Genomic DNA, 18,792 nt, shown 5'->3' on the forward strand with positions numbered 1-18,792 from the left:
GGGATTCTAGCTCATCCTCAGCGCTCGTCAGATACGTGAGCTCACACATGTTGCTGAGTCTGTCTGGGACTCAGTTTCCTCACATGGTAAATGAGAACCTCGGGCAAATGCTCTGCAGGCTCTCAAAGACTGAAAAGCAAAGCTCTCAGGCAGAAAGAGAGGCCTCCCCTGCCCGGGAGTGGGGGCAAAGTCTCAAGACGAGGGTATGGCGTACAGGCCCGGGACTCGGCGCGACGCGCAACTGTGCCGCGTCGGGGCAGAAGCGCACGGCGCCAGTTCGCCCGCTCCTTCTTAGAGAGCGCTCCGAGGCTCCCCGCAAGCGCAGGAACCCCGCGGGAGGGGCGGTGGGGCTGTTCCCTGGGGCCCCTGGGCCGCGTCGCCGCCGATGGCTCCTAGTCTCGGGACGGGAGCGGGCGGGGCGGGCGCCCGGGAACGTCCCGGGAGACCCGCAAGTGCCCGGAGTGGCCGGGCGCGGGGAGGCGGGGCGTGTCGGCCGGCCTGGGGCAAGCGCCGGGGCGGGGCGGGGGCTGGCGTTCCGGGAGCGCAGGTTCTGCCGCTCGGCTGCGGGTCCTGCCGGCGGGCTCCGGGGCCCCGGCTCCGCGGGGCCACCATGCTCAGCGTCGTGCACTTCCTCCGGAGCTTCTTCAAGGTGAGAGGCGGCGTCTGGTCGCGCGCGGGGAGAGCGGGAGCGCCGCGCTGCGCCCTGGGCTGGCTGCTGGGCACCGGGTGGGTGCAGGCACCCTGGGCGCGCCTGGCCGCCCCCAGCTTTCCAACGTGCCGACCGGTGTTCAGAGAGTGTGGCTGCCCCAACCACAGGGAAGGAGAGGCACTGTGTCACAGGCTTGCCTGGACCGTCCTCGGCGAGGGCGACCGCCGGGTGCCGGCCTCCTGGGCACCTACTGGCCTTCCGCACGCGGGGCACTCGGCAGCCTAGGCCCCTCGGCGCAGGACGGCCGATTCCAGGAAGCACTGGCTTGTGCCTCAGCCAGTGGGCGCCCAGAAGTGTTTGATATTGTTATTACCTCAGCTGAGGGTTCCCAAGGGTACGAGGGAGGGGACCAACAAAGTTGGGGCACCATTTTGAGGAAGGTGTGTCTAAGCAGGAGGAGGGGAACAGGAACCTGACTCTCCCCAGGCCCAAAGTCCCGGACTGTTCACAAATGGCCCATGGGAACCCACTTATCTGGGGTACCTCTACCTCCCCTGCCCCCAGTGGGGGCCCCAAAGTGAGCAGTAGGTTCCAGGGCACTGTCGGATGGGGGAGCAGGGGGCATCTGCAGATTGCCAAGCTCCACCTCCCCAGGTGAGCAAGGTGGGAGGTGGGTGGGAGGGAGGCAGGGTGGGGTTGGCTCTGACTGCCAAAGCAACTGCGTACAAAAGAAGCAGGGGAGTACTGCCAGAGCTACAGCCCAAGGAGGGAGCAGCTGTGAGTGGACCCAGGGCAGACAGTGGGGCTGTCCGTGGTGGGGGGAGTGGCCCTGCTTAGCAGGGAAGCCACTCTGTCCTGCCAGAGTGACAGCCCAAGGAGTGGGGGGCTGTGAGTGGACCCAGGGCAGACAGTGGGGCTGTCCGTGGTTGGGGGGGGGGGGGCACTGGCTAAGCAGCCCTGCTTAGCCAGAAGCCACTTTGTCCTCAGGGTGCAGACTAAAGGGTTCAATTCTCTGACTCTGAGAGCTCTGGGGAAAGCAGCAGGCTAGATGACCCAGAACTGGACCTGCGGGAGTGCTCCCCTCAGCCTGTTCCTCAGCCAGTGTGGACTCATCCCCAGGGATAATGACTTGTTTATAAACTTAGCAGGGAAGAGGGATGGAGTCTTTCAGCTTGCAGGGTACTCACTTCTGTTAGTGACTGCAGGAGATGCCTCAGAAGAACATAGGAGCCCGGCTGGTATCAGAGTTGTGGTTCTGAGCACACAGATGCCCTCTTTGAAGTCTGATTCTGTCATTGACAGGGTATACAATCTTGGGACAGTCATTTAACTGCTTTGGTGTTTTATTTTCCCATTTCAAAAATGTGGGTGATAATTCCACATCTTCCAGAGTGGATGGAAGGATCTTATTACAGAATGTACATGTTCTTATAAAAAGGTGAACCTGGGACCATGTTCCTTCCCGTCCATGCAGTGGCAGCAGTAGGTCACCTGGAGGGGAGTTGGCCAGGCAGAATCTGAGAAGCCTAGTGGACCCAGAAACTCACGGAGCAGACAGGTGTGGCTGGGGGAAGAGGTCCCTAGATATCTCAGGGCAACTGCCTTGCCCATCTGCTGACTGGGACCCTCCTTGGAAGGGGGACCTTTGGGAAGGTATTCTAAGGGGCACACTATCTCACATTCCCAACCTGTTCCGAGAAGGCTTTCTACCTCTCCTTGTCCCCAGACCCCATGCCTATCCTCAGGTCCCTGGAGGTGCTGAGACACCTCAGGCCTCTGTCTGTACACATATGATGATGATCAGATGTACCTCTCAGAGGATCTCTCTTTCTACTGTCCTTTAGAGCCACCCTTGGGAGGGGCCCTGAATGCCATTACAGTCCACTTCTGGCTGTGCAGGTATATCTTGCAGAGCCACCTGTAAACACAGTTCACACATGTTCTTCCTCAGACACTGGTCACAAAGAATGCTCTATAAGGCCACAGGTGCAGGAAGTGAAGGGAACCACCTGCTCAAGTCACCTCCTGATCCCTCCTGGTCCTGGGCCTGTCTTGATGGGTAACTGACTTGGTTGTTGGTTGATCAAGAACACTGCTTTGTCCTAGGAAACTCAGATCCTTGGGTCCCATTCAGACTCTGGTAGCAGAGACACAGATAGACTCCACCAAGGCCCAGGGCAAAAACAGTCCCTCAAACCCCAGGCCCCAAGTAAGACTTGCTCCAGACTCTACACAGCATCCAGTTCTGCTGTGGGCACTCTTATGCTATGGGGTCCACAGGGTGTGACACCTCACAGTGCAGAGGTGGACTCTGCATTTGGGTGGGTCCCACACAAAGCTCACTGCCTTTGGGATCACTCAGAAAATGAATGGGAGAAGCACACCCAAGGAGGAAATATGTTGCCTCAAAACTCCACAGGCCCACCAAGCATTGTGAAATCTTCCTTCATGGTAGAGGGCCAATGTCTAGCAACATGTCTTTTGCTTTTTATTTTTCTTAATTGTTTTTAATTGTTTAATGTTTATTATTTATTTTTGAGAGAGAGAGAGAGAGACAGACAGAGTGTAAGCAGGGGAGGGGCAGAGAGAGAGAGGGAGACACAGAATCCGAAGCAGCCCCAGGCTCTGAGCTGTCAGCACAGAGCCTGATGCAGGGCTCAAACTCATGAACCACGAGATCATGACCTGAGCTGAAGTCAGAAGCTTAACCGACTGAGCCACCCAGGCGCCCTGCTTTTATATTTTTTAATGTTAATTTATTTATTTTGAGAGAGAAAGACAGAGACAGAGTGTGCACATGTGCATGAGCAGGGGAGGGGCAGAGACAAAGGGAGAGAGAGAATCCCAAGTGGATTCTGCATGCTGTCAGCCTGGAGCCCAACAAGGGGCTCAATCTCATGAACCGTGAGATCATGACCTGAGCCAAAATCAAGAGTTAGACACTTAACCAACTAAGCCACCCAGGTGCTCCTCTCTTTTATTTTTAAAGCGCTGTTCCAAAATGTTCCATACAGCTGTCCACTTCTGCCTGCCTGGAGCCTTCACCAACGTGGAAGGTCCTTCTGTTTTCATGGAATTTAGGTCCCACACTCTGGTGCACAGTAGGGTACCTTGACACTTGCTGTTCTTTAAGTCCTGTCGGTATGATGTAGTAGACCAGCATAAGGTCCTTTGGGGTATAAAGGTCAGGGTTTCTTCTAACTAAATGGTGACACAGAATCAGGGAGCTACTGAAGCCCTGAGACAGGTGGTGAAGTTTTGTTGCTGTCCCTGTCTTGAGGAAAGCAACCTACTTCTGTTATTCCTGTATGTTAAAATGGGAAACATACACACTCACACACGCACACACAAGCACAGTTTTCACCAGATCATTGGCTGAGGAGTGTAATAGATTTGTTCCATTTAAGAAGATCATTTGTAGGACAACATAGACCAGTCACAATTAAGCCTAAAACAGTGCACCAACATTCTTTAAGGTCTCACGTATTCTGCTCAAGCCAAGCTGGGAAGTTGAGTAAGGATGCAGTAGAGATCTCCACCCCTGGTTGGAGATTTTTTACCCACCAGATGTTAAATATTGCTTATGATGCCCTATTTTGGAGGAGAGAGGGTGTTCCAGAGGCTTCTGGTAAGCATTCCCTACCACAAAAGTCTCCACATAATGGATGAATGAACCAGGGTGGAGTTTCTATCAGGAACTGAGCATGTCTCTGAGCTCCCAGGGACTCACTATGATCCCCCAGGAACTGGGGAATCACCCAGGAACTGGGGTGATCCCCCAGGAACTGGGGAATCACCATAAGACAGATTCAGGATCCCAGGGGGCTGCTAAGAGGCTGGATGTACAGCAAGTCCCCATTTATGACCTGGCATGCCTCCTACCTCTTATGGGCCCTCATTCCTGGTGGTGAGCTTCCTGACCTTCCAGGAATTAGTGTTAGCTGCGAGCCAGTTTTCAGTAATCCCTGAAGTCTAGGTACTTTTCTGTATAGGAGCCTTTCAAAGACTCACAGTATGTGCTTAGGATGATTTTGCAAGTAACTATCTACCCCTCATTGAAGAAACTTTGGATCTATTGTTTCAAGTCTGAGAATCAGGCAAGAGGAGTGGAATCAGGCAAGTGGAGTTTAATCAGTGAACATTTATTGAACACCTACTATCTGCCAGACACTGTTCTAGGCACTCATGGAGCCTTCTGTTTACCAGACCTAGTTTAATTCTTTGTAACATTTTTTTTTATCAATATTACACAAGTACAATAGGACCCTATTGGTGTTGCTCATCCATTTTAGTTCTGGCAGCCCCATGATTGATTATTCAATGACAAAGAACCCCTGGCATCAAAAAATTCTGATATTACTTTGGCTTCTGGCACTTAAATACTGTTTCTCTTCCTTGTCATGCCAGCTCCTGCCATCCCATCTATAGAATTCCCACCCAAACTAGCATCTCTCATCAGCATTGCAAGCTGGTGGAGAACAGTGTTTATGGCAGTTTTCCGAGATGTTGACATTCTCTTTGCCAAAGTAGTTTTTCGTGCCTTGGTGGTAGGGCATGTCTTTTTGATCCTCCAGGGGACATAGTTAGGGGATGGTAAGCAGGTTGCTCTTGATAAATCCATTCCAACATTCTATTCCTTCAGATATTTGGTTTCCTTCAAGGACTTTCTGGCTTTTTAGTTTCATTTCATGGGTTGGTTTAGTTAACCAACACACCACCTACTGGAACACAGGCTGACTCTTGGAGCTGGTACATTGACTCCAAAATGGGTGGTCATTCCCATATCAATATATTTATCCCAACCCAGAATGTTTTCCTTACCTCCTTGGTCAGATAATCCCAGTATCCATTTCTACCCACCCGCTCAGCTTCTTTCCAGTACATGTTAGCAAAATCATAATTTTCTGAAACATGAGCCCTTTCCTCCATAGTTTGACTTTGATTGGTTCCCGTGGCCATGCGGAGATCTGACTCTACTTTGAGTCAGGGCAGGGCAGGCAGGGAAAGGGAAAGGGGTAGACGTGAGGAGAGGTGGGCTCAGTTTCCAGAATAGGGGCAAACAGGCTCTTGAAGCAGCCAGAGAGAGGAGCAAGGACTGCATGGGTTTATGAATTCCCTCACAGAGCCCCACTCCTAGGACCAGGGTTCCCATTTTTTCCTAAAAGACACTCTTTCACTCAAGGAGCAGGGAAACAATCCATTCAGCTGCCTTTTTAATTCAACAACCCACAGATAGATGGACTCAGACTGCTTTGGTTTAGGGATGTCTCAGGCCTGTGATTGCAGAGAGAAGAGACACTGTCATAGCGAGTCCCTGGGAGCTCAGAGACTTGACTTTGTTATTCTCTCTTTAAGCTGGCCAGAACAGTTAGAAGCAAGAAGTACACCCCATAGTACTTGAGTTCTTTGTGCCTTTTTCTCAGGTTTTGTCCTAAGAGTCACTTTTCCCCCCAAAAGCCCCTACTGGACATTTGGCCACAGCTGATTTAATTAGAGGTTTGCCATGCATGCAATGAGATGCCAGAGTTCCATAACTTAATTCCCAATATACTTTCACTGACTTTGGCATCAATTGGGTGTAATAACCAATCTCAGACACTCTTTTCCCCTTTCCTGACAGGTCTGTTATCTAAAATCATCTTGGCATCAGCTTCTTTACTACTGAAGTCTCTTCGTTGCAAAAGACAGAAATGGACTGCAGTCAAGTGAAAAAAAGTAACTGTCTTGGCAGGGTGCAGGGTAGCTCACAGGGATCCAGAGAGGCAAAGCACATTAGGTCCTTCTAGGTGGGCCAGCTGCTTAGGATGCTCCTGGGGGACACTTTACTGGCTCCTCACTAAGGATACAGTCTAGCTCCCTCTTGTAGACTTTTAGCTTTGTCCTCAAGTTCCAAGATCCTGGCTGGAGGTTAGCTGAGCTGCCATTTGAAAAGTAGGAAGAGAGGATATCTGCTCTCTTTCTATTTTTGACATGGATAGGCCCCAGTGTCTGAATTCTCTTAGGATCCCCTCCTTCCTCCCAATCATGGCTGCTGTTCAAATGCTGGGCAGGAAAGCAGAAAACACCCCCTCATGGCATGCAATTAAGGGAAAGTTCCACAAAGACTCACTCAGCCTCCCAGCTTTGGGGATGGGGGAGTGTAAGCCCCAGGTGCCTGGGGACATTTGCTAGTGGGTCACCCACATGTTTGAACTTTTCTGGATAAAGGTCAGAGCAGGTACCTGAGGCCACAGAGACCCTATCCTATGAGAGTTCATGGAGAGGCCTTCCCTTTGAGTCCTAAAGAAGCTTGTCCCACAGGATGGCAGAAAGGAGAGGGTAGATGGACAGGACAGACCAGGTATGGGGACCAGCTGCCTGCCAGGAGGCTGTCAGTACCTCCCCAGGGCTGCTGTCTCCCGGCCACCACTCAGAGACCCAGGGCTGTTCTCCTCCCTGGGGCCTGCTCTCCCACTCTGTCCGTCATGATCCTCAGCTGTGGCCATAAGTCAGAGGCCTTGGGGCATGGTTCCCACCTTTTATTCTAGCCCCTCACTCTGCTATCTCTGCCAACTTGGGAGGCAACCATGACAAGATCACCTCCACTCAACCATTCAACACATTCTTTGAGTACTTCCGTATTCTGGGTCCTGTTTTCTCCCCCTACACTGTAGACTCTGAGAGGGAAGGGCTAGGGGTTGAAGCATAGTGTGTCTTTGGAAGTGTGAGTGTAGCCTGTGAATTAACTGCAGAAGACCTCAGCCAGTGAAAGGGCCTCTTAATCCAGAGGTCCTGAGTAGGCAGGCAGGGTGGATGGTTCTGGAGACATGAACTCTTGCAACCTTCTCTCCAAACTCAAGTGAGCCTAGCCCTACTGTCCAGGCATGGGGTGGCCCAGCCTCCCCAACTCTGGGTGCCTGGCCTCCCCTTAGCTGTAGGCAGTGACAACACTCTACTACTTGCTGCAGACTCAGCCAACTGTGAGATTCCAGGCACCGTTTGATAACCCAAGGGAGGGTTTGGATTTACTCTTGGTCTCATGTGGGGCTTACTGAGCCTGAATGTTTTGTTTGCTTCTCCTGCATGGTGGAACTGGGTGGCATGCTCATGCTCTTTTGGGAGTCCTTTTGTGGTTTTTACATATCTACAGTGGGCAGTCTCTCCCTTGCCAGTTGTAAGGATGTGAGGTTTAAGTGATATTGCTAGTTCTGGCCCCATGCCTGGCTACTGAACCCTCCTGAGTTACCTAGTCTGAACCCTTTGGGGGTATGGGTGGTGCTGCCTGTGAGGCCCTCCACCCTCTCATCTGGTGACCCACAGGTATATCACAGGTCATTGGTTGGAGGCTCCCGCACACTCACAGGGTGCCCTGCCTCAGGGTGCCTCCTCACTGCACCAGCCTCTTGGAGCTTCCCGGCCCCATCTGTCTCTCAGGATGCAGTGTCACCTTCAGTATGTCTTCCCTGGATGCCTCCCCTCCCCCTTCGGGCCCCTTCTCTATGATGCAGCTCAGCCTCCTGAGATACAGGAGTTCACTGGCTTGTAATTGTCTCTCACGCCTCCACACATATGTTCATTTAGATGTACCTTTATTAAGGGTCTTCTTACAGCTATTTCTGGTTTTCACTGTCCTTAGAAGACCCCATAACCACACAGTATAGTTTCCTCTTCCCTCAAATCCCCAGTTTTTCCATCTTACTCTGATGTGTGGCATGCCACAAACCCTAATGCAAAAACCAGCCTGATTACCTGAAGCTGTAGTCTTCCTCAGACACAGTTGCATGTCAGAACCACTGGCTATACCCAGACCAAGTGAGGCAGAATTCAGGGCAGGGCCCTAATCACCAATGGGTGACTCCATTGGGCAGCCTCGCTGAGAATTGCTGTACTATAGACCCTGGAGCTACCTGTATAGTCCATCAGAGCAGGGCCATTCTTGAGGCTTCGCTGGACTAAAGAGAAGCTGAGGTCAGACCATGCATTGCCCTCTAACCCTCACACCACCCTGTTATAACCGAGGCAGGGAGCATATACTTCCCTGCCCAGCAGACACCACCATGTTAACTGTAGTGAATGTGGGTAAGCCCCATTAAGATGCCACTACAGACCCATCCCACCCAGGCCAGCTTGTTGTGCCTTGAGCATCATCTGTGTTTGTACCAAGTAGGCTGATTGATCTCTCCTTGACCACATTTTGCCTGTGAGCTTGAGAAGGGATCTTCTTGGAGCAAGTTCTGGGTCTGGAAGCCACCTGCTGACCTGCTGTGGCACCTGCCCCTCCTCCTGGGTCCCCTTGTGTTGGTGGTGGACCCATGGATCCCCAGCATGGACCAGCTCTCTCACATTGCTCAGTGCTCCTTCATGTGAACCTGTCCATCTCAGGGGTGTTGTGGAAGTTAGCTGGGATAGTGAAAGCATGGGAAAGCGTGGGACTCAGGCAGCTCAGAGTGAGAACTCAACAACTATTAGTTATCTCCTTATATTTTTCTTCCCCAAAACAAATGGGTTTTTTTCTTATAGCCAGTGGAATTAAATGGAAACCCATGTCTTGTTACTGGGCCGTGATGGTGCTATTTATGCTGATGCCATGGGCTACAGTTCCTGATACAGGGACAAAGTCTGTGTTCAAGAGGAGAACACTATTAGAAACTCGCCTCAGAATGGTCCACACAGAAGATGGGAAAAGCCAGGGTCCTGGGAGTGTTTTCCTCCATGTGGACATTGAGGCTTGTGAGAAAATGGGAAACAGCTAAGTGGTGGTCCATCCACACCATGGAATACCATGCAGCAACAGAGAAAATGAGCTGCTGGTGCACTCACCAGCCTGGGTCACTCTCCAGAGAGCTAGGCTAAGAGTAAGAAGTCACAATGCTGTATAATTGCATTTATCTGAAATTCCAGACACTAATGAGTCTCTAGTGACAAGCAAACTCATCAGTGGTGCCTGGGGACAGGGTTCAGGGCAGGTGGGGGCAGGAGGGTGGGATGACAGAGGGACAGGAGGTGGTGGAGGCATGCGTTGTTTTGAGTGTGGTGATAGTTTCATGCTTTGTACTCATGTGGGAAACCATCCAGTCATACTTTCAGTGAGTGCAGTTGTACCTATCAGCTACCTCCTACCCTGGCAGAACCGGCCCAAGGTCTCCTGGCCAGAGCCTCTCAGAATACTCTTCCTACTCTGAAAACAAGGCCCTTTCTGGGTGCCACATGCACAGAGACCATGCTGGTTAGTGAGAGCATGGAGACCCTGCCTAAAAAAGAGACAAGGTGATTCTGGCTTCCTCAGCTGTGTGCTCAGCAGAAGAGGTCCTTAGGACATGCATGTCTGTGTATTGTTGATGCTGTGTCATTTCTGGCTGGTTCTGTGAGAGGTGTAAGGCCTGGGCACTGTGCCCACCTGGGGTACTTGGTCATCTGAGGCCTCACTCCTGAAAGTATGCAAATGCCTCCTTGCATCTCTGTGAGGTGGTGTTAGAAGGACTGACTGTAGCATTTAGGCCTGGTGAGGAGGGTTTGGAGAGATTTAAGGAAGCAGGGCTTTGCTCTCCCCTGGATGTGGGAAGGAAGCAGGGGCAATTCTGTGATTGAGCGACTTAAGAAATCTTACCCAGCAGGAGGGACAACAAGTCTGAGGCTAAATCTGGGACTGGTAAAGCAGCAACTATCATTCAGAGTAGCCAGCATGGGGCTGTTAGTCTTTGTGAGCTGGACAATAAGCACATGCTGTCTGTGCCCAGCAGGAATATGACGGGGGCTTCTTCTTGTGTTTCTCCATCACTATCCCAGAGTAAAGTGATGTTCTGCCTAAAAGTGATGTTCTGTAACACTGTTCATGTTCCATAGGATGATAACAGGGCCCATCTGTGACACTAGCCAGCTGCTGGATACTGTGGCTACTGTTGTCTTTCTTGCTCATTTGGAAACGAGTAGAGTACATATCCAGCCCCTAGAGAATTTTATCCACAAATACATGGCGAGACTCCTCCTGACCATGGTTACTACAGAGGGGACCCAACAGATATTCTAAGAAAAGCCCTAGGATGATTGTGCTGTGTACCATGGCTAAGAACCCACATATATTCCTGACTTGCCGAGTCCAGCAGAGTTGGTACTCCATGCTCTTTCCACCACCACTTCCTCCTCCTGCCCCCTGCTAAGCCAACTCCACTTTCCAGCAGGTTCTTTCTTCCCCACTCAAGAATCTGGCCTTGCCCAGCTTTGCAGGCCATCCACATGTTGCTCAGTGCCTAAGCCAAATCTCACCAGGGGGCAGCTGTGCACCCTGTCTCTGTCCTTTAATATCTACTTTTTACCTGTCTTGCAGAAGCTGCAAGACAGAGATGTTGATTACCATGGTGGACTTAGGGACACCACAATGTCCTAACTACATATTTGGTGTGACTTAATTATTCAAATCCACAGTCTTCAGACCTGTAAAATGGGCTGATGATGTCTCTGAAAAGTGGTTGTCAAAGTTAATGTGCTCACATTTGTAAAATACCTGGCCTAGAAACCTTGAGTGTTCCCAAGGACTAGAGCCCAAGTCTAGTCTAGTTCCCAAGGTGGGAACACATTGATATTCTGTCCATTCCTGTGTCTACTCCAGTCCCTTCTCTGTCTGTGAGTTCTAGAGTTTGTAAAATGTCAGGTGAGTGTTCACTGGAGAAAAAACACTGGCTTAGAGAAGGTGGAGAAGGTGTGGCCTCTAGCTGGAGGGTGATGAGTAAGGTGTGGAGAAGATGGGCACTGGGATGGCAGCTCCATGAAGGGGCAGCTAATGTGGCCCCACTCCTGTGTGCAGCCTGGTGCCTCTTACCCTATTCCACCTCCCTAGGCCAGCCTCTTACCTTCCCCACAGGCTCTTCCGCAACCCTGTCTCAGAACAGGGTAGGAGCTGAGTGTCTGGACAGGGAATTCTGTGGGCAGACGTGTATGGCAGGTCACCTCTGAGTGAAGCTGACTGGCCATGTGCAGACCACAGGTATGGGACAGGCCCTGTGGGAAGCAGGAACTCCTTAACTCAAAGGAAAAAGAGACGTGGACGTGGGACATTGGGGGCAGTGGACTGGCACTGAAGGCCCCAGTCTCTGAAGTAGGAGTGGGGCTGTATTTGCAGTGTGATGGTATTTGTGTGAGGCAGTGTCCTCTGGGGCAAACTGTCCCCCTGACCACTGCTGTCTTTCAGGGCTGCCCTCGGCAACTGCCCCTGAATGGGCAGTGACTCCCTTAGGCCAGGATCAGATCTAAAGCATCCTACACTCTAGCCTGTTATACTGATTTGAACCCCAAAGTTCAGTTCATTCATTCCAACACATAGAATTTGCCAAGTCCTCTTTGATCCCAGGCCCTGTGCTAAGGAGACTAAGCTATGAGTAGGATGCAGTCTGGCCAGCTGCAAGCCCCTGGTAAGTGATTCTGAACACTCTTGAATTATAAGGACAGCAACTTTTGAGAATTCAGTAGAGGATATATATGAACCCTCATGCTGCTTGAGGATTCATATGAACTCTCTATGCTTTTGTGTACATGGACCTTCTGCTTCCAATTTCAGAGGCCCACAAAGCCTGTGGATGGTGAGTTAAGACCCCTGCTCTGGGTTGCAACCTCCTAAGGACCAGGACCACTGTTTCTGTTTCCTTCCCTCAAGTGCCCAGCATGGAGCTTTGAGTGAAGTGGAGGTTCTGTACATGTTTCCGTGAAGGGACTGGTAACATGGCCCTTCACTCCAGGTCACTAAGACCTAGGTCCTAGGGGATAGGCGGGTTGTCCATGTTAGTGGGATAAGGTGTCAGACACTACCCATAGTGGGTAGGCTTCAGTGGGATCACAGTGAGGGGGGGTTGGCAGCCCCAGCCCAGAAGCATCTCCCTGCGGGTCCAGTGGCCTGGATTCTGGCTCTTATACCTCCGTTCAGTGTGGTCTTTAGCAGAGCAGCATCTCAGAGCATGTTTGTTCCTCTCTAAAATGGACACAGTGCCTACCTGGTGGAGCCCCCACCCCGAAGAGTTAACAAGAGAGTGTTAGGGGTCTCGGGGAGCCTTGGCTCCTCATAGGGGTTTGTAGAGAGGACACCCTGTTGAGTGTTCAGTGTCATGTCAGAAAAGCACAGAAATGGGCAGGGCAAGGAGACTTTGGGATGTGTGGAAGTTTTCCGTACCCTATACAGAGGTCCATTCCCTTTCCTGTCCACAGAGGCAGCTCTGACTGGGGCCCCAGGACCCTAGCTGCTAGGTACAAGCACAACAGCCACCTCCTCCTGGGGTACACCCAGAGGGCTGGCCCAGGTCACCTTTCTTCACACAACCTGAAGGAGATTCACTTCAAATAACGTAGGAGAGGCACTGTAACGTCCCACCTTTCCTTGAATTTAAGGTACACTTTAAAAAAATTGCTTAATACTTTTGAAATCAAGATGCACTTATACTTGATGTGTACGTTTAAAAGTGATTTATTGGGGCGCCTGGGTGGCTCAGTCGGTTAAGCGTCCGACTTCAGCCAGGTCATGATCTCGCGGTCCGTGAGTTCGAGCCCCGCGTCAGGCTCTGGGCTGATGGCTCGGAGCCTGGAGCCTGTTTCCAATTCTGTGTCTCCCTCTCTCTCTGCCCCTCCCCCGTTCATGCTCTGTCTCTCTCTGTCCCAAAAATAAATAAAAAAACGTTGAAAAAAAAATTAAAAGTGATTTATTCTTCCTTCTCAAAAGTTGTCATTAACTTAGTGGCATCTTTGCATTGAGGAAATAGGATAGTTGTAAACGTCACATATGATCAGGAAACATAGTGTGTGACCTCCCTGGGAGACCCCAATTCAAGCCCCCCCGCCCCATTTGGGGGCCTTATAACTCCTAGATCAGGCCAGTCTAGCCCATTGAGGGTTCTCGAAGGATCCTGGAATGCATTCTTCCAAGACATCCTCAAAGTGACACACAAAGACAGTTGGACAAGCCTCCCTGGCAAGAAGAAACAGATTCCCCCAAAGTCCCACAGAAGCTCCTTGCCCCAGTCCCCAGAGCTATTCATATCACCTCTTACTAGAAGTGTGTGTAGTCAGCATGTTTTTGTGTCTGATAGATAGAGCAGGAGCCATGTTGACTGAGTGTGTGCTGTATCCTTCTTCATGCAAATTGAGTCACCTCTCAGGGCATTTCAGGGAGCAGGCACTTCTGGTGACCCCTATGGTCTGGAGTCTGCCCAGAGAGCTGTTGGCACAGGCAGTGGCTGGGCCACAACATTCAAGGATTGTTTTTCTCTGGGGACTGGCTTTATGCTCCTCCAATGAGCCAGGTCCTGGGACCCCCTCCAACTTGTCTATCACCCACACCTCCCAACTCCAAATCCCCCCAAATTTGCCCAATGGCTGTCTCAGAACACACGGGCTCCCTCTGGCCCAGCTGCATGTGTCCTAACACAAGTCACAGAGTAAGTAAAACACACCACCAATGGGTAGCGGGGACAGACCATAGGAATGGCAGAGCCTCTAGAAGGGGTGATGTGGCAGCAGGCAAGCAGGTGTTTCTCATAACAGAGGCCTCATTTTATAGATGCAAGAGTTAAAACTCAGGGGTGGTGAGCAGAGTGGTGATGGGGGAACAAGGAAATAATGGAACAAGATCCAACTTCAAAACCCCCACTTTTATGCATATTGGACAGCCCCCAGCAATTTAGGCTTTTCAGTGAGACCCTTTCTGATGACATTCTGAGGTCATACAGGGCCTTTGTCATGTATGTGCTTCTGTATCAGAAGAAGAAAACTCCCTGTGCAGGGTGTGATGTGCTACAGGCCCCACCATGCAGCCTGCACAGTGGCCTCAGAGCCCCCAGGTCCAGGCCCTGCCTTGGCTAGGACCTGGGGCTGCCATGCCTGCAGATCCGCTATAAGCCCTATTAATAGGTCTGTTCTGGTGCAAAACTGGAATAGCCACCCTGGTAAGTCCCCCACTCAGAGCTCTGGGAAGGTACAATGAGATGTGAAGTTCTCCAGGTTTGTGCACTGTGTATGGCACTAATTAAAAGTGAGGTGTACTGACTGGTATTAAAGTGCAGACATGTTTGCACTTGGAGAAGGACAAGTACTGCCTGTAACTGGGAAGGGATAGTTTCTCCATGACCAGAGGTCAACACACACCTTTCCCTTGCCTGTAGTAGGGTGGCAGGTTGAGGAGGGAGGAGTGATCCGGGAAAGGCAGAGCAGCGAGGACACAAAGCAGGATGCATCCATAAATGGTGATAGACATCGTCTGCCCACCACGGGCGGTTGATGCGCAGCTGGTATGTGGATCATTATTTCAGTTGTTGGGAGAAGAGCCTGTGCAGGTGCCTCACCTAGCTCTAATTTACATTAGGGGATTGTACAGTGTTGTTTCTTGGGCAGCTATGTTTTTTCAGAAAAAGGAAAGCCACACTTTTCTCCATGAGATGGACAACTAGGAAATGTGGGCAAGAGTGTGCCCCAACAGAGCCTGGGAGCAGTTCCTTCAGCTTGGGGAAACCTCTTTGGCTAAGTCTAAGGTGAACAGGCTACCCTCACCCTGCCAGGAACAGGATCTACTGCCAGGGTTTGGATGGGCGGCTTCATGCTGTCTCTGGTCCAGGAAATTGGAACAAAGCAGGCCATGGGCCTCGAGTGTACCTGCAAAGCTTCAGGTCAGAGTCCAGCATTTTGTGGGCCACATGAAGAGCAGAGTGACATCACCAACACAGACACTACTACTAATTATCCTGGTTACTGCCATCATCAGCTCACCTGTGATCTAGAGCTAGTCACCGACCCTTGCAGGGCCTCTGTGGTAATATGAGGATATGAAGACTCACTGTGCCAGTCTCCTGGGGATTCTATAATGTTTCCAAAACGTGAACATTCTATAATGTTTGTACACGCAGAGATTGGGTGTCAGAAAGACCTCATCCAGATTTAAATGCCACCAGTTATGCCATACCATACTTATGCAAGTATAGCTTGAGCAGATTGCTGTTCTGAGCCTCATAAGGATCCTGTAGAATAAAGACAATACTACCTGCATCCTTTTAGGTTTAAATAGTGTATATAAGGTACAGAGGATGTGGTGAGCACTTCATACATAGCTATTTTATTATTATAGGTGTTATTTTTATAATAGGAGAGACAAATTTCTCCAACTTTACAGTTTTTACTCAAGAGTTTGCTGAGCAGCTGCTCTGTGCAGTCCCTGTAACTGGGGTTCTGGAAGGGCCGAGACATTTTGTCCACTAGACTACAAGTCTAGCGGGAGAGACAGATCAGCCAACAACAGCAGCAGCAACAGCATCAATGGCAACAATAACAGCAACACCAGTGCAGCCAGGGACTGAACCCGAAAGTGGTCAGAGTTGGGGACCAACTCTGAGAGGAACACTCAACCCTGCCTGGGGCAAAATGGAGAATCCTGGGGAACCAGGGATACTGAGAAATAAACAGACCATGATGCAAAAATGTGGGAGTCACTAGTGTCAGGGGTGCCTGCTGCCTGGAGAAACTTAAGGCTGCATGGCTAATGTATACCTGAGGGAGACTCTGAAGAGTAAGCTGGAAGGAGCCTGGTGAGGCTGGTAAGGACAACATGCAAAAAGGCAAATAATCAGAGAGGGTGTGTATTGTGAGTGTAAGAATCTCAGAAAAATCACAGGGTATATGCTGGGACATGGAAGAGATCGTTCTGGAAGCAGACTAGGGCCAGGATGGGCCTTAGCCTGGACATTTCCTGAGGGCAGTGGAGACCCAGAATAGTGACATCAGATGTGGGTTGTGTAGAGCACAAAAGATGATTGATTGGGAATGAAGCCATATTGGACCTTACCAGATGATAATTCAAATCCATAAAAGGAAATGAAGAGAATCAGAAATGGTAAATAATAAGGTTAATATAACTAACTCTAAATATATATTTCTCTCAACTTTTAAAAAAATATAAAATTGTATAAAATAATAATTATAACAATGTGTTGGGTTAGTAATATTTATAGACACAAAAACATTAATAGCACAAAAAAGGAAGTATAGAGCTATATTGAAGTAAAGTTTTATGTCTCACTAAATTAAAATCATATAAATCTGAAGCAGATCCTGGTAAGCTGAGTATTGTAAGCACTTAAGAAAACAGCTAAGAAAATATGGTTAAAAAAAAGCACTAAAGGAATTAAAATGTCATGCTAGAAAATATTCTAAATGCCAGGAAGGAGGGGCAGAGGCACAAAAAAATATGACACATAAAGAAAATAAGAAACAAAGTGGCAGATATCATCTAAAGCAGAAATTGTCAGAATGGATAAAAAATAAAGAGGGACATTTTATAATGGTAAAAAGGTTGATCCATCCTGGGGCACCTGGGTGGCTCAGTCAGTTGAGCATTTGACTTTGGCTCGGGTCATGATCTCTCAGTCTGTGAGTTTGAGCCCTGTGTCGGGCTCTGTGCTGACAGCTCAGAGACTGGAGACTGCTTCAGATCCTGTGTGTCTCTCTCTCTCTCTGCCCCTTCTTTGCTCATGCTCTGTCTCTCTCTCTCTCTCTGTCAAAAATAAATAAATATTAAAAAATTTTTTTAATAAATTAAAAAAAAGTTTGATTCATCCAGATAATATAACAATCACAAATACATATGTACTTACTAACCAAGACCCAAAGTACAGGAAGCAGAAATAGGCAGAATTAAAGGGAGAAATAAACAATTTAATAATAACAGTTGGAGACTTCAATATCAGACTTTAATTGATAAAATAACTAGGCAAAAGATTAACAAGCATACAGAGGTCTTGAATAGCACCGTAAAGTATTTAGACATAATAGACATCTATAGAGTGTTACTCCAAACAAAAGTAGAATGCACATTCTTCTCAAGTGCATATGAAATATTTTCCAGAATAGACCACATGTTGCATAAAACCAGCATGAAAAATGTAAAAGGATTGGGGTGCCTGGGTTGCTCAGTTGGTTAAGTGTCTGACTTCAACTCAGGTCATGATCTCACAGTTGTGAGTTCGAGCCCTGTGTTGGGCTCTGTGTTGACAGCTCAGAGCCTAGAGCCTGCTTCAGATTCTGTGCGTGTGTCTCTCTCTCTCTGCCCCTCCTCCCTTTGCATTCTGTCTCTCTCAAAAATAAATATTAAAAAAAAATTTTTAATGTAAAAGGATTGAAATCATACAACGTATGTTCTTCAATTAAAATGGAATTAAGAAATCAATGACTGAAGGACATTTGAGAAATTCATTAAATATGTAGAAATTAAATAACATACATTTATTTTTTTAAGCAACACACTTTTAAATAAACAATAGATCAAGAAAAACATCACAAGGAAAATTAGAAAATACTTTAAGATGGATAGAGGCAAAATCACGAGTTACCAGAACTTACAGGATACAGCTAGAGCAGTTACAGCTTAAAGGAAAGTGATAGCTATAAGTGCCTAATTTAGAAAAGAAGAAAGAATGAAGAATCCAAAAAGGAAATTTAAAAATTCCATTTATAATAGCATTAAAAAGAATAAACTATTTAGGACTAAACTTAATCAAGGAGGCCAAAGGTTTATACACTGAAAACTGTAAGATGTTGCTGGCAGAAATTAAACAAGACAAAAATAAGTGGAAATACATTCTGTGTTCATGGACTGGAAGACTTAATATTATAAGTGACAACACTACCCAAAATGATCTATGCATTCAGTGCAATCCCTATCAAAATCCCAATGACATTTTTTTGCAGAAATATAAAAACGCATTCTGAAATTCATACAGAATCTCATGCAACTCTAAATAGCAAAAATAATTTTGAAAAAGAATAAAGTTAGAGAAGAAAAACATAGGAGTAAATCTTTGTATCTTGGGCTGGGCAGTAGTGTCTTAGATAAAACACCAAAAGCAGAAGTGACAAAAGAAACATACAAATTTCGTCTTATTCCAGGGAAAAACTTTTATGCTGCAAACATAAAAATATGATCAAGAAAGTTAAAAGTACACAGAGTGGGAGAAAATATTTGTAAATCATATATCTGATAAGAGATTTATATCCAGGATATATATTAAAATATATAAATAAAATATATAAATTATTCTTATATAAATATAAAAATAAATAAAATATATAAATAAATATGTAAAAATAAAAAATATATAAAATAAATATATAAATATGTGTGTATATATATACACACACACACA

The 18,792-nt window shown here is 48.3% G+C and overlaps 1 protein-coding gene across 5 annotated transcripts in view; it reads left to right on the plus strand.

Moving 5' to 3' along the window:
- The first annotated feature begins 525 nt into the window (after nt 1-525).
- The window catches only part of ARHGEF4 (Rho guanine nucleotide exchange factor 4), a 262,203-nt gene continuing 243,936 nt past the window's right edge, over nt 526-18,792 (plus strand). For all 5 annotated transcript variants that reach the window (XM_053910198.1, XM_019469507.2, XM_053910200.1 and 2 more), the window contains exon 1: nt 526-649. In XM_053910198.1, the coding sequence (XP_053766173.1) occupies nt 611-649 (39 nt within the window). In that variant the 5' untranslated portion in view covers nt 526-610. The remainder of the gene's footprint in view (nt 650-18,792) is intronic.

This window comes from Panthera pardus, unplaced genomic scaffold (assembly GCF_024362965.1).
Source record: "Panthera pardus isolate Hobbes unplaced genomic scaffold, ASM2436296v1 HiC_scaffold_10, whole genome shotgun sequence".
Taxonomy (NCBI): Eukaryota; Metazoa; Chordata; class Mammalia; order Carnivora; family Felidae; genus Panthera; species Panthera pardus.